The sequence below is a fragment of the Podarcis muralis genome, chromosome 7, assembly GCF_964188315.1.
Source record: "Podarcis muralis chromosome 7, rPodMur119.hap1.1, whole genome shotgun sequence".
Taxonomy (NCBI): Eukaryota; Metazoa; Chordata; class Lepidosauria; order Squamata; family Lacertidae; genus Podarcis; species Podarcis muralis.
In genome coordinates, this window is record NC_135661.1 from 16,408,022 (window position 1) to 16,433,374 (window position 25,353).

A 25,353-nucleotide genomic window follows, 5' to 3' on the forward strand; every position below is an offset into this window, starting at 1 on the left:
TGTCGGGAGGGGGGTGTCTCTTCTGAACCACCACCTCCTTCACCAGATGTTTGTTCCCATGTAAATATTAGGGGGAGACTTTCAGGAGGGTGGCGTGGAAGTCGAAGGACTTTCAGGTGAGGGGATGTTCGGATAGATGGATGGATAGACAGATAGATGATAGATAGAGATAGATAGATAGATGAGAGAGAGAGAGAGAGAGAGAGAGAGAGAGCGTTTTTCTGGGGGTACTCAGAGGTACGCATACCCTTAAACATTTTGTGAATCTTTGTACTTTTGTCCATTTACTGTATTTATTTTTCCTGATTTGAACTATAAAGTGGTGGTTTTCTTGAGTCAAAATGAAAGCACTCCTAAACATGTTTTTTAGAAAGAGAGCACTGGGTAGATAGATAGATAGATAGATAGATAGATAGACAGACAGAGATATGGAAATAGATATAGATATAGAAATAGATATAGATATAGATGATATAGATATAGATATAGATATAGATAGACATAGACATAGACATAGACATAGACATAGTCATAGATATAGATATAGATATAGATATAGATATAGATAGGTGACAGGGCAACCCAACTAGATGGATGGGATATTATATTATTATTATTATTATTATTATTATTATTATTATTATTATTATTATTATTATATAAATAGATAATTTGCATATTGTTACAAACTTTAATACATGCAAAACCACAGACAGTATTGCACCAGTTATATAAATGGCACAGAATAACTATGTGTTAGTATAATTACGGTATCATTCATTAATAATAATAATAATAATAATAATAATAATAATAATAATAATTTATTTATACCCCGCCCTCCCCAGCCAAGGCCGGGCTCAGAGCGGCTCAGAGCGGCTTACAAGCAATAATAAAAACAAGATGAATGATTACAACTTAAAAACAAAAATAAAATACAACATTAAAATAATGGAACATTAAAATATTAAAATGTAGCCTCATCACAGGAGGAGAAGGAAAAGAAAAAAGAAAGAGAGGGAGGGAGGGAATCAAACTGGCTCCAAGCCAAAGTCCAGGCGGAACAACTCTGTCTTACAGGCCCTGCGGAAAGAAATCAGATCCTGCAGGGCCCTGGTCTCATGAGGCAGAGTGTTCCACCAGGCTGGAGCCAGAGTTGAAAAGGCCCTGGCTCTGGTTGAAGCCAATCTAACTTCCTTAGGGCCTGGGACCACTAGGGTGTTGCTATTTATGGACCTTGAGGCTCTCCGTGGGGCATACCAGGAGAGGCGGTCCCGTAGGTACGAGGGTCCTAGGCCGTGAAGGGTTTTAAAGGTCAAAAGCAGCACCTTAAATCTGACCCTGTACTCCACCGGGAGCCAGTGCAGCTGGAAAAGCACTGGGTGAATATGCTCCCATGGCAGAGACCCCGTGAGGAGCCTTGCTGCAGCATTCTGTACCCGCTGGAGTTTCTGGGACAGCTTCAAGGGCAGCCCCGCGTAGAGCGAATTACAGTAGTCAAGCCTGGAGATGACCGTCGCATGGATCACTGTGGCCAGGTCGGGGTGGGAAAGGTAAGGGACCAACTGCTTGATGTGGCGAAGGTGGAAAAATATCGCCTTGGCTGTTGCTGTAACTTGCGCCTCCATGGAAAGGGAGGTGTCAAGGATTACACCCAAACTCTTAACGGAAGGCAATGGCACTAATTGGGCCCCCGCAAGAGAAGGGAGTTGGTCCCTCATCCCCATGCCATTCCGACCCAGCCATAGGACCTCTGTCTTCAAAGGATTTAGTTTCAATCGGCTCCCACAAAACCATCCAGCCACAGCTTCCAAGCATCTGGTCAGTGTGTTCGGGGCCAAGTCGGTGTGGCCATCCATCAGCAGATAGAGCTGAGTGTCATCAGCATATTGGTGACAGCCCAGCCCAAAGCTCCTGATAATCTGGGCAAGGGGGCACATAAAGATGTTAAAAAGCATCGGGGAGAGAATTGCGCCCTGCGGCACTCCACACACCAAGGAGTATATATATTTATTCTTAGTATAGTTCAGCCAATGGGCATAAATATTTGTATACAAATTTTTGTAATCTTTTTTTAAAAAAGTACTGTGGTGCAGAATAAATACATATAAAACAGCGACTTAACAAAAATAAAAGCATGTGTTAATTATATAAAATGACACAGAATCACTATGAGTATGGTAAATATAATAATGTAAAACACAGCTGCAAACCCAAGTTGTGAAAGGCTGACCTAGAAGAGGCCCAGGGTGATATATCTTGGGGGCGGGGGGTGCCCAGAAGGTTTCGTTTTATCAGCTGGCGTCTGTTTGCCTGGCAGGATTTGAGCGAGTTCAACGCCACGGCAGTTAAGAGCCCCACCAACACTGTGACGGTGCAGAACCTCAAAGCTGGCACCATTTACGTCTTCCAGGTGCGGGCACGCACTGTGGCAGGCTATGGGCGTTACAGCGGCAAGATGTACTTCCAGACCATGACCGAAGGTGAGATATGGTGCAGAAGACTCCCTGCGCCAGTTAGGGAATCTTAAGCTCAGTTCTCCATGATTCCATATCCGTTTCAGAGCATGTATCTATACATATATATCATCCACTGCCTTGCAAGATACAGTATCTTCAGGAGAAGAAAAGGCGATGGAGTAAACCCTACACAAATCTGGAGTAGAGTCCTTAAGATGGCTGGATGGCGCCTTCTGGCATCTCCTGCAGCCAACCTGGTGTCAAACGTATTGCTCTGCTTTCCTTTGGACCACATCAGAGAGGGGGGTCTTGTCATTTGGACAGCCCAGGACCTCTACAGCACTGCCCAGGCTTGCACCAAGGGGATGTCGCTTCAGTGCTGCTGACACAGCGATTTGGCTTCACCCTCAGAGGTGCACTCCATTGTCTCTCAAAACAGATGGATGCCAATAGCAAATATATTTCAAAAGAATCTTTGTTGTTGTTGTTGTTTAGTCGTTTAGTCGTGTCTGACTCTTCGTGACCCCATGGACCAGAGCACGCCAGGCACTCCTGTCTTCCACTGCCTCCCGCAGTTTGGTCAGACTCATGTTTGTGGCTTCAAGAACACTGTCCAACCAAGAATCTTTAAGTCTGAACAAAATGCTTGTTTAACCTGGAGGTAGACTGTCTGAATTGTGCATTGCTTTGTAACGATTTGTTGGGTCTCTGGACTGTAATAAAGATTGATTGATATTTCAAAAGACCTCTTGAAAATTCATCAATACTTAAGTGGTTCCAAGGAGGTAGTTTGAGTATCCATGGTTTCGCATATAAGTGCCATCACCAGAACATAACCCTTGCCTAAGATGTGAATTACCTTTACACATTTTTTGGTCACCAATATGTGCAATTTAATATACGTGATCTTACATGTGTTACTTTGCACTGCAAAATTTGGAAAAGTGCAAAATTTCAAAGGATGGCTGTGTTTCTCTTCACCTATTGTTTCAGGATGTGCAAATTAGAGAGGTTCGCTTTTCACATGCACAGTGACTCAGCTCTCCCTCTCAGTGCCAACCATGGTTGGGATTGGGCCCCCTTCATCCAACCGAGGAGTAAGCCCCGCCTTGTTCTTCTTTCTTGTTCCTCACAGCTGAGTACCAAACCAGCATCCAGGAGAAGCTGCCGCTCATCATTGGCTCCTCGGCTGCGGGACTCGTCTTCCTCATTGCACTGGTAGTCATCGTCCTTGTTTGCAACAGGTAGGGAGCTTTTGCTACTGGGAGAGGCAGGAGGGGATCATTGGGAGGAGGGAGGGAAGCTGGGAGAGATCCAGCAGGCATTATAAGAGATGCTGCACTGCTCCTGTTTCACAGCTCTTGCATCAAACAATGCACAACGGAGAAACCAGTGCTGCAGAGGAAAGTGGTGCCAGTCTGAAAGGAACCACTTCTATGCTAGCTCAGGTTTAACGCATTCTGCTTTGCATATAGAAGGTCCCAGTTTTGAATCTCAGCATCTCCAGGCAGGACCCTGGAGAGCCTCTGCTGGTCAGAGCAGGTGATACTGAGCCAGACCGACAGAGGCAGCATATTATATTCCCAAAAGAAGCAGCAGTAGAAGATGCTCTGAGATAGTTGGCTCTTGCTGGTCCAAGGGTGGGTGGGATAACCTTGTGGGAGAGAGGTGGCTGGTGCAGATTGGTGCCCTGTGAATGCTTAACACAGGCCCCAGAGACAGTGCAGATTGTATGTACAGCCTCTGTGGAAATTGAACGGCCGCCCCATATGCACCCTAGTGCAGATGCAGCCTCCCAGGAGAGGGAGGGAGGGACTTGGAAGGGGGGAAGGGGCGGGCTCCAAGCTGGGAGGGGCGCGGGAAAGATGCTCTGTGCCTCTGGGCTGAGAGCTGAAGCCCAGCCTTGCCCCCCTGCTCTGCTAGTCCATCTGCCTCCCGCTCAGCCCGGTGCTCTCCTTCCAGAAGACGAGGATTTGAGCGTGCAGACTCCGAGTACACCGACAAGCTGCAGCATTATACCAGCGGCCACAGTATGTACTCTCCAATGGGCATGAAGCCCCAAGGGTGAGGTGAGGGGTGGGGTGGGGTGGGGAGGTTGTTTCCTGGTCTGCCTCAGTGCCTTCGGACCTCTGCCCCCCATTGTTTGAAGGCATCTGGACAAACTTACTTTTTTAGAGCCACCTCCTTCAACCCTGGCTCCCCAGATGTCGTCAGACTACAAGGCCCATCATCCCTGAACTTTGGCTATGCTGGCTGTGGGTGGTGGTCCCTGTAGTCTAGCAACATCTAGGAGAGCCAAGGCTGAAGAGTTCCTTCATAGCATATTCCAAATAATGTTCCACCCTCTAGGCCCACACTTTGCTGTTCTTTGCACATGAAAAAGTCCCCAGCTGTCAGTCAGGTCTCCATAAGAGCCAGGCTTCTGGTGGTAGAGCAGAGGACAGAGATATAGGGTGGAGTGGAGGACGGAGCTGGGCACCAGAAATGGATGTGCGTCTTGGAACTGTCTGGGGACAGAAAACACAGACCAGAGAGGGCCACAGAGAGGCCCACTTACTACTGACTTGCTTGATACCAGAAGCTTGCCCAAAAGCGACCATTGCTCTTGGGCTGAGGAAGGTCCCCCACCCCTGACTGAAATCATTGTCCTCACACCATATATGATTTTCTGACCCACTGAGGCCAGGGTATTGCATGGCAGTGATGTCTGGGATGGGGGAGGGGAGGGATGAATTCAACAAAGCACTAAGCAAATTGTTCCATCAATATAAGGATTTATGGGGTCACAAAGAGTCGGACACGACTAAACGACTAAACAACAACAACAATGGAATGATCTCTGCTTCCCCTCTCCCTGAAGGCTCCTGAAATGGGAGCCAGTGTGGTGTAGTGGTTAAGAGTGGTAGACTCGTAATCTGGTGAACTGGGTTCGATTCCCCGCTCCTCCACATGCAGCTGCTGGGTGACCTTGGGCTAGTCACACTTCTCTGAAGTCTCTCAGCCCCACTCACCTCACAGAGTGTTTGTTGTGGGGGAGGAAGGGTAAGGAGAATGTTAGCCGCTTTGAGACTCCTTCGGGTAGTGATAAAGCGGGATATCAAATCCAAACTCCTCCTCCTCTTCTTCTTCTTCTTCTTCTTCTTCTTCTTCTTCTTCTTCTTCTTCTTCTTCTTCTTCTGAAATCTCAGCAGATTTGGGGACAGCATCATGCATGCAGAGAGGGGGCAGGGACAGAACGTAGCTAAATGCCACCCAGGGATTGGCCTTTGCTGATCAGCTGACAAAGCTCAGGGTGGCTGGTAGTACCCCTGAAGTATAGGGCACAGTCGGCCAGACCTGCAGTTGAAAGGGCATTAGTGGTGCAGAGATCAAGTGTTGGGCCCTGGTCACTTGGAGCCCCAGTCTGAGGCATCGCTCCCTCCTCCCTAGACCTCACTACATCTGCTAGCCTGACCCAACAGTGTCTCTCTCTTCTTTTACACACATGCACTGGATACTAGCTTCAGGTAGTTAGCGCCCTTACTCCACATTCAATCGCCAAGTACCCCACTTTCAATAAGGAGGGAAATGGAATAGCCAAATAGCAACGCAAGTCTAAAAGCAGTTTATTTTTAAAATATATTTTGAAACTGTTTTTATATAACTAACAGACTATTTCAACAATTCAACAACAACAAAGGGGGGGGGGATTGAGCATGGTCAGGTATAAGGTAAGGAGACGAAAGATAAAAAGGAAATCGGGCAAAAAGAGGCAGTACAGCAGTAATAATCCAAGATCAGACATAAACAGCAGATCAAAAACTCACAAAATCAAAAACAGTGCAAGGTGAAATCATGTTTTGATAGGATTTGCTGTGTGTGTGACTGTCATTAAATAAGCTGCAAGAAGCCACAAAATCCATCAGGTCTGTTTCTCGTCTAAGAACCCAGAGTTGTGGGTCAATTTCTCTGATGGCCCTGTAAAGAAGGCTCTTTGAAACCAGTTGGTAATGGAGTATGTAGAAAGGTCCTTCCTGCCTTGAGCCACGACTGAACAAGCAGCTGTTAGCAAACGAGTTATTAATACATCTTGCTTTGTTAAATTGAAGGAAATCGCCCATAAATATTGAAAGTAAGCACAACCTGGGGGTCCAGATAGATCTTTGGTGCGGTGATGATGCTGAGTTCAAAAGCCACTGGATCCCAATATGTATTGACATAAACACAATCCCAGCATGTACGGTAGCAAGAACTTCCCATGTTCCAACCCTGCCCACAAAACAAGGATCACCCTTTTAGAATAAGAGCAGTTTCTACCCTGTGCTTGTTTCCTGACACTGAAACGACCCCACCCTGATAGATGCCATATCAGATGATCCACCAGAGGCACACAGCTGAGTTGCGCATAAGCATTTCCTCATACAGGCTGACCACATACTCGTGCAGACACTTCCGGGTATCGCTGCACATTTGCAATAAAGGCAGTGTGCTGTGGTGGTCAGAACGGGAAGGGAGAGAACTGGTTGGCAACCGGGGAGAATTGGCTCATCTTGCTGCTTTGGCCTCATTTTCACTACACGTTTAAAGTGCTGTGGTTAAACCACGTTAAATACTCATGGTTTTCCCCAAAGAAACCTGGGAAGAGTTGTTTGTTAAGGGTGCTGGAAGGGTGCCAAAGGTTGTAAAGTGGGAGAAACAGCGACAGTTGGCCTGAGTTCTTTGGGGACGGGCTGGGTATTTAAGTGTGCTGAATGAATACATACACAGAGAGAGACAGAGAGACAGAGAGACAGAGACATCTCTACCCTTTTCCACTCCTGAGCAGTGACTCCCGGCATGAAGATCTACATCGACCCTTTCACCTACGAAGACCCCAATGAGGCTGTCAGAGAGTTTGCAAAGGAGATTGACATCTCATGTGTCAAAATTGAGCAGGTGATTGGTGCAGGTAAGTCCCCGCCCTTGGATGCCTGTGCTGCAACCCCAAACTGTCACAGGGAGGGTGTGTCAATGGGAGGGTGTGGCCGAGTTGCACACCCAGCTGGGGCCATGCTGAAAATCTGCATTTTTGAACTTCCGTCTTGAAAATCAAGAGTGGGACAGGGGCCATTTCAGGCGGAGCAGAGGTGGGATTTTCTCTCTCTCTCCCTAGATGGTAGTGGAGCTCTCTTCAGCAGAGCAGCAGCCATTCCCCACCCCACACATTCAGAATATCTCAGATATAGAACAAGCATTTTGGAGGAAAATGGCATCTACTTCATAAACTGGTGGCCTCTTTTGCGGACCACCATTTCTCCAAAAACGACTCAGAACATTGCTATCTTTAGGACATTCCCTTTTTTGGACGGGAGAATAACAATCAACAACCAGGAAAAGCGCCAAAGAGTTTCTCAACAATCCCCCACAAAGTGTCCTCCCCACCTCTGTCAAAACTGCATAAATGGCCCCATTTTACTGGGATGTGATTGGGTTGGCCTACATGCTTCTTTGGGTCCTTTCCAACTCTGCAATCCAAGGATGCTAAGAAATGAGGGAAGGCGCTTGGCGCAGCCTTAGGCCCAGTCTGTGTGGGTGCCTCACTTTCCCATGGGTGGCTCTGACCAAGGGAGGGATCGTGCCTTGCTTTTGAACTGGGGGTGGGTGCGAGGAAATGGGGAACAGTGGGAGGTAACCGCTATCTCTCCCCCACCCACTCCCAAAGCTCAGAAACCTAGGGCGCTCTTTCTTCCTACACCCTGTTTTCCACTCCAGGGGAGTTTGGCGAGGTGTGCAGTGGCCACCTCAAGCTTCCAGGCAAGAGGGAGAGCTTTGTGGCCATCAAGACACTGAAATCTGGCTATACCGAGAAGCAGCGGCGGGACTTCCTGAGCGAGGCCAGCATCATGGGCCAGTTTGACCACCCCAACGTCATCCACCTGGAGGGGGTGGTCACCAAGAGCCCCCCTGTCATGATCGTTACAGAATTCATGGAGAACGGCTCGTTGGATTCCTTCCTACGGGTACGCTGTTAATGGGGGAGGCTGGGAGTGGGTTCAATGACTGGGAGAGGTTCCTCATGGAAGCAGCTGTCCTCTTTGTGAGCCTCTCTGAAGACCTGGAAGAGAGATGCACAAAAGCAGGTGACAAACACACAGAGACAAACACGCACAATTGGAATTGGGTATCTGCCGAAAAGGGGCTAAATATGTCATCACGTTGACTCCCTTTATTTCTATCCATTTAAATCGTTTCTATCCCACCTGCAACCTTTCTTCGCTGATCAAATTGAACTTTACAAAATATCAAAATGAAACACTACATATGAGAATCGGATACAAAAAGAGAGCGGAGAAGCACATTTAAAGCAGCATAATTAGTGAGAATGCAAAGCAGGTGCTTAAACATTGAAGAAAAGCATTACAAATGTAAATCGAATACCAAAATACAATTAAAATTCCACATGTAAACATCATTAACAGCTAAACAAAATAAATGGAATCGATGTTGCATCCGCACACACACAGTCTCTGAGTTGCTCCTAATGCTAGTAGTACTCAGAGTAGATCTGTTGTACTTAAGGGACATGACTAACTTAGGTCCACTTGCTTCAATGGGTCTACTCTGAGTAGGGCTTAGTTGGAGACAGCCCCCTGTTCTCATTAAGCATCATTTACAAACAGATCGCTCACCCACCTCCATGTAGGGCCGTACAAGATCATACAAATAGCAATCTAACCCCTCTCCTCCCTACCTCCCGCCCATGTGGATCCTTAATCTATACCAGTCTTTCTCAGCCTTGGGTCCCCAGATAGTGTTAGACTGAAACTCCCATCATCCTTGGCCACAGGTCCTGTTAGCTTGGAATGATGGGAGTTGTAGTCCAACAACATCTGGGGACTCAAGGTTGAGAGCAGCTGCTCTAGTCTCTCACTCCACCAAGTGTATTAAGAGCTGAGTGGTAGGAAGCAGGCCGTACAGTCAAAGAGAGCATAGAAACAGAGGAAGCTGTCACTTCCTATGGCCCATCAGGTTCAGTCTACACTTGAGTGACAGCAACTCTTCAGGATCTCAAGCCAAGGTCTCTCCTGGCCCTACTTTAGGTGTCATTTGGGCTTGAACCTTGGACCTTATGCATGCAAAACAGATGCTCTACCACTAAGTTAGCCTCCTTCCCCCAAGGAGCAGCTGTTGCACATGTTGTTTCCTGCATATTGGACGATAACGTTGTCAGGCAGGATTTCCACCCCACCGCACCCTCTGGATAGGGAACTAACTGACTGAGCCTGATTGGTGCAAAACCCTCAAAGAGCAGCAACCTGCTCAGGTCTCTGGGGCAATCGTCAAATATCTCAAGGGCTGCCACATGGAAGACAGAGCAAGCTTGTTTTCTGCAGCTCTTGACGGGAGGACCCAAACCAGGGGATTCAAATTACAAGAAAGGAGATTACGACTAAACATTAGGAAGAACTTTCTGGTGGCAAGAGCTATTTGACAATGGAACAGACTACCTTGGAAGGTGGTAGACTCTCCTTCACTGGAAGTTTTTAAACAGAGGCTGGGTGCCCATCCATCAGGGATTCTTTAGTTGTGATTCCTGCACTTTAGGAAGTTAGACTTGATTACACTTGGGTTCCCTTGCAACCCCACGATTCTATGAAATGCATTACAGTGGTACCGTACCTTGGGTTAAGTACTTAATTCGTTCTGGATGTCCGTACTTAACCTGAAACTGTTCTTAACCTGAAGCACCACTTTAGCTAATGGGGCCTCCCGCTGCCGACGCACTGCTGGAGCACGATTTCTGTTCTCATCCTGAAGCAAAGTTCTTAACCTGAAGCACTATTTCTCGGTAACTTGAAGCGTATGTAACCTGAAGCATATGTAACGTGAGGTACCACTGTAAATTGAGGAAAGTGGCTTGCAGAAATGTGTACATCAGTCAAAACCGCTGACATAAATGTGTATAATAGGAAAAATCCACACGAAAAATCTGATAAATTATCATAAGGATTTCTTTTTAAATTTTTGATTGTCTTTGTTATTGCTACAGTTCTGCTTGTTTTTTATATATATTGTTCAATTGACTTATATAGCGTATTTTTTGCTCCATAAGACGCACCTGACCATAAGATGCACCTAGTTTTTAGAGGAGGAAAGGGGGAAAGCCCCGTTTTGGGGAGGATCAGCTCACAGTTGTGCAGCTTCTTTTGCAAATAATATATTTACAAGAGCATGAGACTCTTAATATCAAGGTCCTGGGTTCGAGCCCCACGTTGGGCAAAAGATTCCTGCATTGCAGGGGGTTGGACTAGATGACTCTTGGGGTCCCTTGCAGCTCTACAATTCTGATTCTATGAGCCAAGGTGATTAGCCTGGTGGTTTGGTGGCCTGAATTCTCCTTGAAACCCCCTCTTGTCCAACCCTGATCCCTGCTTGACCCTGCCGGCCCTTTTCTCTTCTACCCTGCAGCAAAACGATGGTCAGTTCACTGTGATCCAGCTGGTGGGGATGCTACGGGGCATTGCTGCTGGCATGAAGTACTTGGCCGACATGAACTACGTCCACCGTGACCTGGCGGCTCGCAACATCCTCGTCAACAGCAACCTCGTCTGCAAGGTCTCAGACTTCGGCCTCTCCCGCTTCCTGGAAGATGACACCTCGGATCCCACCTACACCAGCGCCCTGGTAAGACACAGGAAGGAAACCTTCCGGGGTGAAGGCAGGATGGAGGGAAAACTCAGTGGTTTCCAAGGTGGTATCAGAGGAAGCAACTCCCACGGCAGGTTGCCAGGAACGGATAAGACAAGGGAAGGTGCTTACCACCTGCTTTTTATTCCGTATTTACAGAGAGAGGCTTGGAACGCAGCCTCTTGAAATAATGGCATTGTCCCAAGTGACTCTCTACCCCCTTTTTCTCCCACTTCCTCATTTGTCATCACTGCCCTACAAGTGGCGCTGAGGACCCTTTGCTTTTGAGCCCTTTGCTCTCCTACTTTCAAGTCTTGTCGGGTTCTGGGAGGGGGGGTCTGGAATGCTTTCTAAAGACACTGTGTCCATCAGCTGTCACCTCCCCCCGATGTGTCCTCTTCCTCCTCCTCCTCTCCTATTATTTCCCAGCTTTCCCCCTCATCTACCTCCAAGCTGTGACCTCCCTCAAACCCCTGTTGTAATTCTGAACTGTCTTCTTCTTCTTCTCTGGAAGGGTCAGGCTGGGGAGGCGGTCTCCACCATTCCTCCTCTGTCCAGTCCCTGATAGGTGGTCAGGTGGGTGGTCAATCTCTGGGAGAAAAAACATGCAGCACACTTAAATGGATAGAGAAAACCTCCCCCAGCCCCTTTCTCTCATAAACACTCGACCTCATGGGCATGCAATGAAGCTGAAAATCGGAAGATTTGGGACAGATAAAAGAAAGGGCTTATTCATGCGGTGCATAGTTAATCTATGGAACTCACTTTCACAAGAGGTAGTGATGGCCAACTTGGATGGCTTTAAAAGAGGATTAAATTCACAGAGAAGAAGGCTATCAATGGCTGCTAGCCATGATGGTTTTGCTTTGCCTTCACAGTTGGAGGCAGAAATTCTTCTGAATACCGGTTGCTGGAAACCGCAGGAGAAGGGAGAGCACTCTTGTGCTCAAATAATGTTTGCTGGCTTCCCACAGACAGCTGGTTGGCTGCCATAACAACAGGATGCTGGGTGAGATGGACCATTGGCCTGATCCAGCAAACTCGAGAGAGCCAGTGTGGTGTAGTGGTTAAGAGCGGTAGTCTCGTAATCTGGTGAACCGGGTTCGATTCCCTGCTCCTCCACATGCAGCTGCTGGGTGACCTTGGGCTAGTCACATTTCTTTGAAGTCTCTCAGCCCCACTCACTTCACAGAGTGTTTGTTGTGGGGAAGGAAGGGAAAAGAGAATGTTAGCTGCTTTGAGACTCCTTCGGGTAGTGATAAAGCGGGATATCAAATCCAAACTCTTCTTCTTCTTCTTCTCTTCTATGTTCCCCTCCTGCGAACTTGCCTTGCCACCGCTTCATCACGGGCCTTCTATTCTGATGCTATTCAACTGAGTTCTACTCAGAGTAATGGACCTAAGTGAGATTGCCCACAAAGAGCTGGGAACAGGTGTGCCTCAGAATCTCCAGCTCATCACTTTAGCGGGAGACCCCCATGGAAGTCTGCTAAAACGATGTGGGGGGTGGGAAACACTTCTCATTTAGCTGCACCTCACACATGGCGCAGTTGTAAGGTCAGCAGGTGGGCGGCTCTCCCCCACCTGTCGAAATTGGCCTGCAAGGCCGATCCTAGTGAGTATCTGACCCGTGTGGCCAAAAAGGTTCCCTGCTCTGGGGCAAATGATTCAAGAAGTGTTTCCCATAAACACACAAAGAAAACTGGTTCTAGAGTTTGCACAGTGGATCAGAGGACTCTGGGAAGGCCAGGGATGTCTCCCCGTGACGTGAGTTACTCAGCCCAATCATGTACAGGGGAGAAGACACACACACACACAAGAAGTTTCTTCTGTAGAGATGAGTCGGAAGGGTCACGGGGCACCTTATCTGGGTCAACCTTCCACAGGAATCTGGCTTTTCTCTGCAGCAGACAGAAATGGCCTTCGCCAAAGGCCTCTTAACGCAAACCCAGCACGGCAGTGTTAAGAATTTATGGCTCTTCCTCCTTGATGATCAGCGAGGCTGTTGAAGCATCACTGATGCTGGCAATGAAGCCTCTCCCGTTGCATTTTTTATTTGGTCGGTACGAACAGCGCTGGTTGGGGGTCTGGCACTGTGCTGTCACAGAACTGGATCGGTACAGTGAAAACAGGCAACCTAATTTTTCCTGACCTTCCTTGAAAATAAGGAAATATATGGGGGTGGGGGGAGGAAAACCCTTCTGGATGGAGAGCAAAGATCTGCCTCGTTCAGCATGTTTGTATCTAGCGGTACCCAACTTGTTGCCACTGGGGAGCACTACCAACAGGGCAGAAACACAAGCATTTGGTATTCAAAGGCAGACTGCACCTCAACATGGGAGTTCTATCTTGCTCTCGTGCCTCGAAAGCTCCCTTCTCATTGTATTTATTCACTTTTCTTTCATAAACTTTATGCACCACTTGGTTGTAAAAAGAAAAACAGCACCACAAAGCAGTTCGCAAAGAGAATAAAATGAAATTATCGGTGAAAAGTGCAAAAGCAACCCTTTAAGACATTCAAAAGCTAAAATCAGCAACAGATCAAAATACACATCCATGTTCTACATGTCTGTGTAGGCATGCCTCTTTTTTTAAGGTTTCTAGCAGGCACTGAAAAGAGTACAGGGTCAGTCCAAGACATTTTGGCACCAGAGGCAAACCACTTCCTCATTTGTCACTTCTATGGGTGCCGTTACGTGCCCTCTGTCTTTGAGCTCTTTACTCTCCTACATTTAAGACTCGCCAGGTTCTGGGAGTTGGAGGGTCTGAGATGCTTTCTAATGACACTGTGTCAGTCAGCTGTTACTCCGCTTCTACTTCCTCCTTCTTCTCTCACATTATTTCCCCCTCATCTGCCTCTGAGCTGTGACCTCCCTCAGTCCACTGTTGTAAATCTATACTGTCTTCCTCTTCCTCCTCCCAGGAAGGGTCAGGATGGGGAGGCGGTCTCCACCATTCCTAGTCTGCCCAGTCCCTGACACTTACCTTGCCTCATGGGTGGTCCGGCCCTGGTGAAGGCAGCTGCCTGAGTTCCAGCGTGTAGGTTTTTCCACATTAAAATAATGATTTCTTACCAATGTGGAACAGGTATTATGTTTCACCTGTGCTGGTGCCAGTTCTGCCAATCGAAGTGATCAAGTGGGCATATATGGAGTGACTCCCATAGTTTTAAAACCAGTACAGTGGTGCCCCGCAAGACGAATGCCTCGCAAGACGGAAAACCCACTAGACGAAAGGGTTTTCCGTTTTGGAGGCGCTTCGCAAAACGAATTTCCCTATGGGGTTGCTTCGCAAGACGAAAAAATCTTGCGCGTCCCCGCGGGTTTTTTTTCGCTCCCCCCCCCTTTTCCTAAGCCGCTAAGCCGCCTATCAGCTGTTCCGCTGATAACCCGCTTAACAGCTGATCGCAAAAAGCCGCTAGACCGCTGTAGCGCTAATCCACTAAGCTGTCAATGGGCTTGCTTCGCAAGACGAAAAAACCGCTAGACGAAGAGAATCGCGGAACGGATTCTTTTCGTCTTGCGAGGCACCACTGTATTTTATGGAGAGGATTCTTAGGTTTGTGGTAGCCTTGCTTGCTTGAAGTAACCTGGACTCAGCAGCCCACATTGAATGCTATCACTTCACCAACCGGTGAAATATTCAACTGAGGAGTCAGGGGATGAGAGACTTGCACTTGCATTAATGGTGCTGCGGTGCTGCCAGGTATGAGTACAGGTGCAACTGGACCTATGCCAACATACTAGCCTCCTTACAAGAAGTTGGTTAGGGCTAACTCTTATTTACTTGTTCCCCACTGACTCCATTAGCAGTCATTCCACTTGGCTGGGGCTGATGCAAGCAACCCAAGCGAGAAACCCTGTGCTCCACCCCCACTACAGGGCGGAAAGATCCCGATCCGTTGGACAGCACCAGAAGCCATCCAGTACCGAAAGTTCACTTCTGCAAGTGACGTGTGGAGCTACGGAATAGTCATGTGGGAGGTGATGTCCTATGGAGAGCGGCCGTACTGGGACATGACCAACCAAGATGTAAGTATGAGGGACTGCTGGTGGAATAGGGTATGTTTAGCCTGGAGAAGGGAAGACTGAGAGATGACAGGGCTGTCACATGGAAGATGGAACAAGATGGTTTTCTGCTGCTGCAGAGGCTAGGATCTGAACAAATGGACTCAAATGACAAGAAAGGAAATTCTGATTACCGGAAAATATTAAGAAGAACTTCTTGATGGTAAGAGCTGTTTGACAGTGGAACAGACTTTCTCCAGAAGGTGGTCAGCTCTCCTTTTTGGAGGTTTTTTTTAGCAGAGGTTGGATGGAGGTCTGGCAGGGATTTGCTGAAAATCCACTTGGCTGCCAGTCTGTTTCTGGGGACAATTCAAAGTGCTGGTTAAGACTTATACTGTATAGTTAGGTGGGGGTTATTTTGTTTTTGTTTTGTTTTGCTTTTTAGGAAAGGACACTTAATAGTGCTGTGCTGTTTTTAATATCTGCATTTTGATAGATTCCCCCCTTACATTGTTTTAATTCTATCAAGGTTTAATTGTTATTTAATGGTGGCCTTTTATACGTTTTTGTATTTTATCTGTGGTTTGTATTTTTGTCTGTAAGCCACTTTGAGTCCCAATCTAGGGAATAGGTGAGATATTAATAATAATCTTAAGCCAAGGGTGGCATTCTGTCTCAGCCTGTGGACTGCTGTCATTCTCAGTCTGATGTCAAATCCCTGCCCATGTAGGAACATGATCGTCTCAGGGAGCTGCCTCAGTTCATAGCAGCTCCCAGCCTATCTCCTTGGCGGGCTCCTTCTGCTCTGCACTCCTGCCCTTCCTCCAGCCCTGGAGCGCTCCACCCCAGAAGCCATTGCTGGCTAATTGACAGTGATCTTTCCAGCAAGGGCAGAGCATTCAGTAACTTCACCCCCTATTAGCCTCCTCGACCCGGGCTGCAAACACCAGCAGAGGGGAGAACCGCTCATGTCTCCAGCAGGGCATTTGTGCCGGTAGCGTAGCAGGTGGGGGAGGGGAGGGGAGAGGAGCTCCCGGAGGGGGGGGGAGCAATTTCATGTGTGTGTATTTGCATGTGCATAATGTGCATTGTCACATCCCCAATTACGGATCGGGAGCGGCAGCCTTGGCCGTCAGACGTCAAGGCCGATGGATGCTTAGGCAATATTTCCCTTTGGACGTGGATTAAGTCTGTTGACGTGGCCAATTAATGAGGCGCTTCAGACAATGAAGGAGGGGAAAGCTGTGGCTGAACCTGTGAATGAACTCTCAAGTCGCATTTGTTTCCATGAGAACGGTGTCATTTAGCCATCACCGGTTGGCTAGCAATCAGCATCTACAGGACAAAAAGATGTATGTGGGCTTTTTTCCCCCCTTGCAGGTAATAAACGCCATTGAGCAAGATTATCGGCTGCCACCGCCCATGGATTGCCCCAGTGCCTTGCACCAGCTCATGTTGGACTGCTGGCAGAAGGACCGTAACCACAGGCCCAAATTTGGACAGATTGTCAACACCTTAGACAAGATGATCCGGAACCCAAACAGCCTGAAAGCCATGGCACCCCTTTCCTCTGGGTAGGAAGCAGAACAAACAATGGGGTTAGGGCTGATGGGAAATGGAGTTCAGCATCTTCTGGGTGGCAGCAGGTTGGGGAAGGCTGCTCCAGAATTTTACCCAAGCTAAAATGGATTTCTGGTTTCCCAGAGCTGGCACTTTGGGTCAGGGATGTCTACATGCAGTGCTTTACTGTTGAGTGCTGAAGATGCTTGAGGTTCACAAGGGAGGCAGGTGGTGTCTAGTTGTCAGGAGTCCATGTCAAGCAGGGAGCCTACAGGACCTTGGACAGCTCCAAGGGGTCCTGCAAAGGCAGCTGCCAGAGAAGACCTCTGGATAGAGAGCCAGAGCCAACTGAAGCCTTATGTAGGCTGATCCTTCCTGGAGTGTGTCAGGCTCCAGCTCCCGGGTGCTGCCAGAGAAGACCTCTGGATAGAGAGCTGCCAGAGAAGACCTCTGGATAGGGAGCCAGAGCCAACTGAAGCCTTATGCAGGCTGATCCTTCCTGGAGTGTGTCAGGCTCCAGCTCCCGGGTGGGGAGGAGGAAACTACCTGGCAAGCTAAAGGGCCATTGCCTTCTTTTGCCATTGCTGCCTTTTGCAAGAAAGAGCCACTGCAGGAGACTCGTCTTTTGAATCACAGGGTGGTGGCCGTGCTGCATTCCCTGACCACAAGGTTCCCAAATGAAGCACCGGAGGTTCTCCCCCGAGAAAGTAGTCTGGGACCTGTCCTCATTGAAGTCCTCCACCATGCACGTCATGGCCCCTGAATCATAAGAGTTTCCAAGAATGTGGGTCAGGTCTTATAATCCCCCTGAACCATGAGGGTCTTCCAGCCCTACCTGGTGATGCCAGGGATTACACCTGGGACCTTCTGCATGCAAAGCAGGTGCTGCAGCGCTTCCCTTGTGAAAATGATCAGTGGGGGTTTCTTCCATGCCAAACAAATCCAGATATTTTCTTCTGCTCATCTGTTGCAATCTCCCTCCCCCCCCTTCCAGGATTAACCTCCCCTTACTGGACCGCACCATTCCAGACTATTCCAGTTTCAACACCGTGGACGAGTGGCTTGAAGCCATCAAGATGGGGCAGTACAAGGAGAGCTTTGCCAGTGCTGGCTTCACCAACTTCGACGTGGTGTCCCAAATGAACATGGAGTAAGTTCCAGGGGAGAAGAGGTGGATGAGTACTAGCCATGAGGACTATGTTCTCAGCAATGCCTCTGAATATACCACTTGTTGGGAATTACAAGTGGGGAGAGTTGCTGTCGCACTCAGGTCCTGCTTGCAGGCTTCCCATGAAGGCATTTGGTTGGCCACTTAGCAAAGCTAAGCAGGGTCCAGTATGGTTTCAAACTGGATGGGGGACCACATGTTGAGATTCGTGGTCCCTTCCAACTCTATGATCCTATGACTGAGTCTATAATTAATAGTGTGCAGTGCCCCCAATTTTTGCCACCACTAATGCTTCTCTCTTGTTGTTGCTGTGGGTTTTTTCCCTCCCCTAGGGACATCCTGCGAGTAGGGGTCACATTAGCCGGGCACCAGAAGAAAATCCTGAACAGTATCCAGGTGATGCGAGCACAGATGAATCAAATCCAGTCCGTGGAGGTTTGAGAAGCTGGGTACTTGCACACACCTCTTCCTCAAGGTCCTGTTCCCCTTTTGTCCCTGTGTGTCTGAGCTCTTGGGCGGGTCTTAATGCTCCCCCATGGAGACGGCAGCTACAGGGAAGGGGCAGCCGCAGGGCAAAGATGCTGCAGACTTCAAGAATCCAGAAAAAAAAAGGGAAGAGGAAGGACTCTTATTTAGAAGGATGTTTTAAAATGAAACAGAACCGCAGTGGATTTCTCTTTAAGGGCTCTGAGACAAGCAAGCTAGGGAGGGATCCAGAGGGACGCTTTCGCCCTCCTCCTTTGCACGAGTTGGACCTCCTGGGGCACAGAGTGGACCAGAAAGTCTTCAGGGAGGTGGGAGGTTACAAAACTGCATGTCCCTACAAGTGTTGCTGGGCATGCCCTCCCCTTCCCACAACAGCCAGCAGATCTGCAGACCGAAGAGGGGACAAGCGCCAGCAAACTTTCCACCCATGTAATGGGGTCACCTCTAGAGTCACAGACTTCAGAGATGGACACGTCTTTTTAACTTCCTTTCCTCTGAAGGACTGGATCCGGGCGAAGCTCACCTACCCACCCATCCACCCACCCATACCTCCTCCTCTGTATGAAAGAGAATTTTTGCCCCACACTGGGGAAAGCAAGGTCATGGGGCTTTCGGAGGTCTTGGTCTCTGTTGCGCTGGGACTGTTTTTGCAAGCGGCGCCTCCTAGAGGCTCTGTGTGCTGCACTTCCCGGTGGCAGTTCCTACATATCAATATGCACAAGACATTTGAGAAGGCTTCATGGTTTGCCAATGACCTGCTTCCGGCGGGAAACTCCCTGCCCCTCTCGTCCTGTTCCATGCAGTATGCTGTAGATTTGATGTGCATTTCCATCTGGTTGTCGTTGTTCCATCTTTTTCTACTTTGTTTACAGTGGGATGTGGGGGGAGGGGGGAATTATTATTTTGGGGGGAGCCGAGTTGTTTTGTTTTTAACAAAAAGAAAAAAAGAAAACAGGATGGCAAATCCACTGTTCTCTCCCAGGGACACTCTGTTGTCTCCTCCTGGGCAGCTTCCTGGCTGAGCACTCCCAGGGGGCCATGAGCATTGCGGACACACTCTAACCCCCTCCCCCTGTTCTGCCAGGCTGCTCCTAAGTCCTTTGTCATCCCTTAGCAGTTGTCTCAAAGTTAGTTGGCTTGTCTGCTGTTTCATATTGGGGACCACTTGCTGAACCTTGTGCTGATGTTGTGATAGTTTTCAAAAATGATACCAACCTGGGAATTGCTCCGAGGGGGCCTTAAAATGAGAAGTTCAGCTGGGAGTGAAGAAACATCTAAGAGGGCTGGAGGAGCATGGGGCAATGGTTCTTCGTCCTCTGACACACCCTCAACTGTCCTTCAGCATCCTGAGGAGACTGGAAACAAAAGTGGAGGAAGGTCAACAACAGGGGAGCCTGTAGCCTTGTCAGGAAAGGCTCAAGGCAGGAACTTTAACCTCCAGCCCAAGGCCCCATATCTCAGTCTCGTCAGACACAAGCTGGAGCCCAGCTGGTGCTCAGCACATGGGTGGTATTGTGGGTCTCAGACTTGCCATGGCCAAGCTCTGGCAGGTTGTGAGGACTGTTGGTTGGAGCTTAACCTTGCAGAAGGTCTCTCCTCATTGACTCAGTCTGTCCTTCTGAAGGTTCAAAGAACAGGGAAAGTTGTGAATAGTTTGGAAACCCACCATGTCACTGTCAGGGGGGTCACAGGTTGGAAAGGGTCACTCTGCTTAGCTCAGGGTCTCTTATTTCTGTAGGGGAAGGTAATGATAACCAGCAGTGCCAATAGATCCACAGAATTTTCATCTCTCCGGGTTCGAGAGACAAAGGCCTGGTTCAGGGATAATGGAAAATTGCAGACATCTGCTACATGAATGAGCAGTGCTTCCTCTTTCAAGCAAATCAGAAGGAGTTTGTAAACTTTGGCTTCTAATTTTAAAGTAGTAACGATTCCCCATGACATCCAAACTTTAGAGAACTGTGGTTTGTTTCACCTTAGAGAGAACTATCTGGGATCCAGACTAAAGACAAGTCCAGAATAAAACGTATCCCCAAATAAAAGCTTAGATTTATTTTTTATCAATTAAATATTGCACAGATGGTCATGAAAGTACACAGAAGGAGAGGAAAACTCTGGGAGAATGGAAAAAAACAAACAGAAAGAAGGGAACTCTGATGGGGCAGAAGAATGGGGCAGCTTCTGGAGATGTCAGAGGCTGCATAAACTAAGGTTAGAGTCCTAGGTGGCTCCTGGTTTCCAGCTTTGAACAAATCATGGTTTCCAGTATTCAGATGTCATGAAGAATTAAAGTAGAGCTAATGAGATCAACCAGCACTAAAACATTTTTTCAGATCCTGGTTTGTTCTTAAATCCTAGTTTAAACAAACCTTCAGTCCTTGAGTTTGGACATTGTGGGGAACTGTGCCTTGGTTAAAAATAGATCAAAAACATCTGATCTCTTCCTTGTGACCAGAAAAGAGGAAAGGAGGAAAGGAATGATACAACCCTTAGCTTGTTCGCATGGCAGAAAGCCACAATTTTCTGTTACTCCTGAACTGGGCTGCTGTAGGTAGGTTACCTGGGCTGATTAAAAAATAAATAAATACAAATGCTGGCAGAAGTACATATACTATCTTGTAGACTTGCCAGAGGTGTGTGCGCATGGCAGGGAGAAACAGATTTCAATGTCCTGAAATCTGTCATAATCCCATACAGCTATCACAGAATCAGGTGTAGCTTGGTTGTACAGAGCAAAGAGCTCTTACAATGCCATGGGTAGCTTTCATCCCTTTGGTTGGTGGGCAGGGTGTCCCATTCCAAGCCATCCCCATTTAGGGCCACACCAAGCTATCCCCTGGAACCTGAGTCAGCCTTGGCCTTTGTGCTCCGCTGCCTTCCTTCTGCTTTTCTGTGCAAGCTCCTTTGCACAGGGGGAAGGACCTGACGTATCTTTGCACTAAAGCTGCCCTGACCCTTCCCTCCTGACGAAGGCCCGGTCTTGTTCCACTGGGTGCTGCTGGCATCACGGGAGGGAGGGCAGGGGAGCTGTCTTCACCAGCAGACGGGCAACACAACACAACACACACACATCTACCTGAGCCATTTCACTGTGTGTGTGAGAGAGTCCACCCGCAGCACACCTAATGCAGACTACGATTTCAAGAGAAGGGGGCTGATGGAGACTCGTCTCATTTCTTCCATTGTTCTAATGAGATGGGACTCACCCATCTATGCTAGATATTTCATTGTGACCTCACCAGGATCCTGGAAATCTCCCCTCTTTCTCCTCGACTGTGCTTCCCTCCCGCAAGCATGCACACTCGTCTTTTATCTGTCCTTAAGCCAGCAGAGAGACTTATTTTGCAGGTATTTCAAGTGCGGTGTCAGAATTCAGAATCAGGACTGTTCCGTGCACAGCGCTTGCCTTTAATGCACCAGAGCTGTCCTGTCGCTCCGCATCACCCCATTGCAACTGCTTGAGTCACCCTTCTGATTTCTTCCAACACGCTGAGCCAGCACCCACCCTCTCCTCATCCCATGCCCGCCACCTTCCTCTGCCGTCGCCATGTTTTTTTTAGCGATCTTGGAGCTGAAACTGGATTGGCAGCGTTCTGTTGAAGATAGCAATAAATTGTCAGGCCCCGGGCCCTGACACTTCTGGACACTGTGATAGGGCTAGGAGTGGAGAGGGGTGGCGTGTTGTGTCGGAAAGAGCAACTTTCTCAGTAGGGCCCCAGGATTTGCATATCAAAGCAAGCACTTTGGAGCTGCTGGGAGAGAGGAGCAGAGAAAAGCAATTCCTAAATGTGAAAGTCTGATAGAACGCTCAAATATTTCACTGTGATTTTCTTTTTTTTAAAGCAGAACAGTAACTGAACTGGAATGGAACTTCCTTGGTTTAGGACACGGGTGGAGAAGCTTCTGCTAGCTAGCTTCAGTAGGTCCACCAGTCTCTGGTTTTGAAACCCTAGGATGTTTTGATCAAGCTATGCTCACATGTCCTACATCCGATGATATACTTTATGTCAGGTGTGGGGCAAGTAAGGATGGGGCTGGGCTGGAAGCAAGGGGTGTTGCTGTTACCACCAATCAGCCGATCATCAAGGCAGGTGAAGTGCAGTGCCTATACCCACACAGTTTGATTTCAAGCCACATGGGCAAAAATGGGTTGCCTGGCATTGATGTCAGGTGATTGACAGGTGGGCAGGCTGCCTGCAACCTGCCAAACCTGACCCATAGTGGGATGGGGAGGTAAGGATCCAGCCCATTAGCCAGATCCAGTTCACCACCCCTGCTTTAAAACTACCCGTGAACAAACCCAGCTTGCAGGGCAATCCTATACACGCCAACTCAAGAAGTCAGTCCCACTGAATTCAGTGGAACAAATGAGTTGTGTGTTGGGTTTCAGAACCAGGTGCTTCTTCTCATCTGGTCTTCTTTTATGCATTAAAGCTTTGAGTCCTCCAGGTGCTGTTGGTTTCGCAATATACAGCAGCCCTTGCCAGCCTGATCAATGGTTGTGGGATATAGAAATTGGCTCCCAGCAACATTGGGAGGGCTGCAGGTTCCCCAGCCCTGTGTTAGATCTTGGTATCTGCTGCCCAACCCCACCCTTCACACATGCCCAGTAGCACGGGAGCCGTTTCCCAATGGTGCCATCTCACACTGCTGGGGATAATGATGGATTAATTACCCAAAGGGTGGAAGAAAATATTAGATGCTGAAAGAATAGACATAGGTCAGATTGGGTTCATCCTCAGTTTATATTCCTTCTACTGGGGAATCATACCTATAAGTTGGGGTTACAGCCTGTCCCTCTTGTGACTTCCAGGAAGACTCAATGGCCTCAGCATCTTCTTTGCCTTTCTTTCATGAGAACAGGCTTTCCAGAGGCCTTGGGCTGCCTAAAGATACAGGCTAGAAGGCTCTGGTCTGGCTCTTGCAGGCTGCCTTGTCCGTGCCCCCTTTCAGTTTTGTGTACACTTCCATGCTCTACAGATCAGCAAAGAGGAGCCAGATATTGGTGAATACCTATCAGCCCCTACAGCCAGCAGGTCAGGGATTATGGGAGTCCAGCAACATCTAGAAGGCCATAACTGTAGATGGCTATTGTTTTAAATTCTGGGCGGGCCCTGCAGCAACTGATGCAGTCTGCCTTGTTCTCAGATACTTGCTGTCCTCTTCCAGCTGGACGTCTTTTGATTCATGCCCCATCACCAGTTCCAGGGGTAGACTTTGGTTTTTAAGTTCCATGCCCAATCCAATAAAGATGAAACCGGCCGATGGGCTGTAGCTCAGGGGTAGAGCACCTGCTTTGCATGCAGAAGGTCCCAGGTTCAGTCCCCAGCATCTCCAGGCAGGGCTAGGAAAGACCCCTGCCTGCTGCTTCCAGTGCCCCTGTGTTCTAATGCTGCTAGAAGGACAACTGGAAACACCACTGTTGTTGCCACCAAGTTGGGAGATCTCTTACTGCAAGGGTTAGAACAGCAGGTGAGAGTTTCACCTACAACAGTATCAGGATTGAAAGAGAGTACATTGGGGGTGGTTTCTGAGAGATCTTTCCCTTCTTGCAGTGCTGCTTGATAGGTTAGATGTGTCCCTGTGAACAGTACAGGAAGCACTTCCCTGGCTCTGAAAGGTTTCATTTAACCACAATCGACATTAGCCCACCACTCATTCCAACTGGCTACCATAGTTCACATCCAGTCTGTGATTCCTGATTGGCTAGTATCATTGCATCCAGTGCATGATTTCTGATTGGCTGGAACCAACCAAGAGGTTGAAATGAACACCACTGAAAAAACAGCAGATGTAGGAGGGAAGAGCGGCGGCCAACTGCAACAAACAGCCCTGAAAAAAGTCATAGCATCATAGAATGATTCCTTCAGCAGCATCTGGAGTCATCTGGCCCAACTTCCTGCAATGCAGGAATGACAGCTAAAGGATCTTCCCCCCCCCCCCAGAAGATCCCCATGCACCAACCATCACAAATCTCAAGATGAAAACCAAACTGGCCGGGCGTTTGTTGCCACTTTGGGTTCTCTCCTACCCCACCCCTGCCCTGCAGCCCTGCACCTCAGCTCTGGCTCAGAGCAACGTCTTCAGTTTCCAAGCCTCTTCTCCCTGCTCAATGGTGACCCATTTACTGCACAGGTCTCTACTTCAGAATGCCTGCGCAGTCTCCACCTGCCCATGGGCAGTAGCCTTGGGTGTGCGACATTTGCTGTTCCCCTGACCATGTTTGTATTTTTTAGGAAATGTGAATAGGTAAGTGGCGTTCCAGCCCTGCTCACATGGGGGTGTCTTCCATTCCGACCAGGGCCTTCTCCTGGCTCCATGATGCATCTTTTGATGTTGCTGGGGAGGAAAGAATAATAATGAATAATAAAAATAAACCAGATGTATTTATAAAGGAAACAAAATCTGCTGCTCCGATGCCTTTGTAGGAGTATTTTTAAGAAGACTTTTTTTTTCAAAATAAATGTGAAGTGTAAAAGTTTGAAGCACTCACTGGCGGGCTCTTATTCTTGGTTCGCCGTCTGTCGACTGGCTCGTTGGATAACCATGCAGAATGGAAGTCAAGCTTGGGGATGGCTCTGGCTTTTAGGCAGTCCTGCCTGATGGAGCCTGCAGGCCTCACTCCCCATAAGCCTACCAAGGTTGGGGGAGGGGGGGCTAGAATTCAGCCTGAAGGTCACATTCCATTCTGGGCAAGCTTCCACATGCCAGAGGCAGGTAAGGGCACAGGTAAAAGTAGGCAGAGCTAGAAATGGCAAGACTGGAGCCCTGGTTTTATATGATTTGAATTCCATAGATCCTCCCTTTATGGAAGGCAATGAGCCCCTTAGTACTCATCACTGCATGGTGGGGTGGGGGTGGGATTGGGGCACTGGTGAAGGGTCTCAAAGTGGCCTTTCACTGCCTTGACCCAGGCATGCTGCCACTCAAGGCCTTCCTTACTGGGCACCTAGTGGTGTCCCCTTTAAGAGAGAAGCTTAGTGCCCACCTATGGGGGCTATCTTGCCATCATTGTTTACTCAAAATG

At 48.3% G+C, this 25,353-nt stretch overlaps 1 protein-coding gene across 15 annotated transcripts in view; it reads left to right on the forward strand.

Moving 5' to 3' along the window:
- The window catches only part of EPHB2 (EPH receptor B2), a 116,384-nt gene extending 91,577 nt beyond the window's left edge, over positions 1-24,807 (forward strand). The window contains exons 7-16 of one of the 15 annotated variants that reach the window (XM_077931297.1): positions 2,321-2,483; positions 3,595-3,703; positions 4,425-4,489; positions 7,261-7,386; positions 8,190-8,437; positions 10,887-11,102; positions 14,915-15,136; positions 16,493-16,686; positions 17,667-17,822; positions 18,173-24,807. In XM_077931297.1, the coding sequence (XP_077787423.1) occupies positions 2,321-2,483; positions 3,595-3,703; positions 4,425-4,489; positions 7,261-7,386; positions 8,190-8,437; positions 10,887-11,102; positions 14,915-15,136; positions 16,493-16,686; positions 17,667-17,822; positions 18,173-18,281 (1,608 nt within the window). In that variant the 3' untranslated portion in view covers positions 18,282-24,807. Of the gene's footprint in view, positions 1-2,320; positions 2,484-3,594; positions 3,704-4,382; positions 4,490-7,260; positions 7,387-8,139; positions 8,438-10,886; positions 11,103-14,914; positions 15,137-16,492; positions 16,687-17,666; positions 17,823-18,172 lie in introns of those variants that run through there. The other 14 variants (XM_077931301.1, XM_077931293.1, XM_077931299.1 and 11 more) reach the window with 14 other exon arrangements.
- The last annotated feature ends 546 nt before the right edge of the window (positions 24,808-25,353 follow it).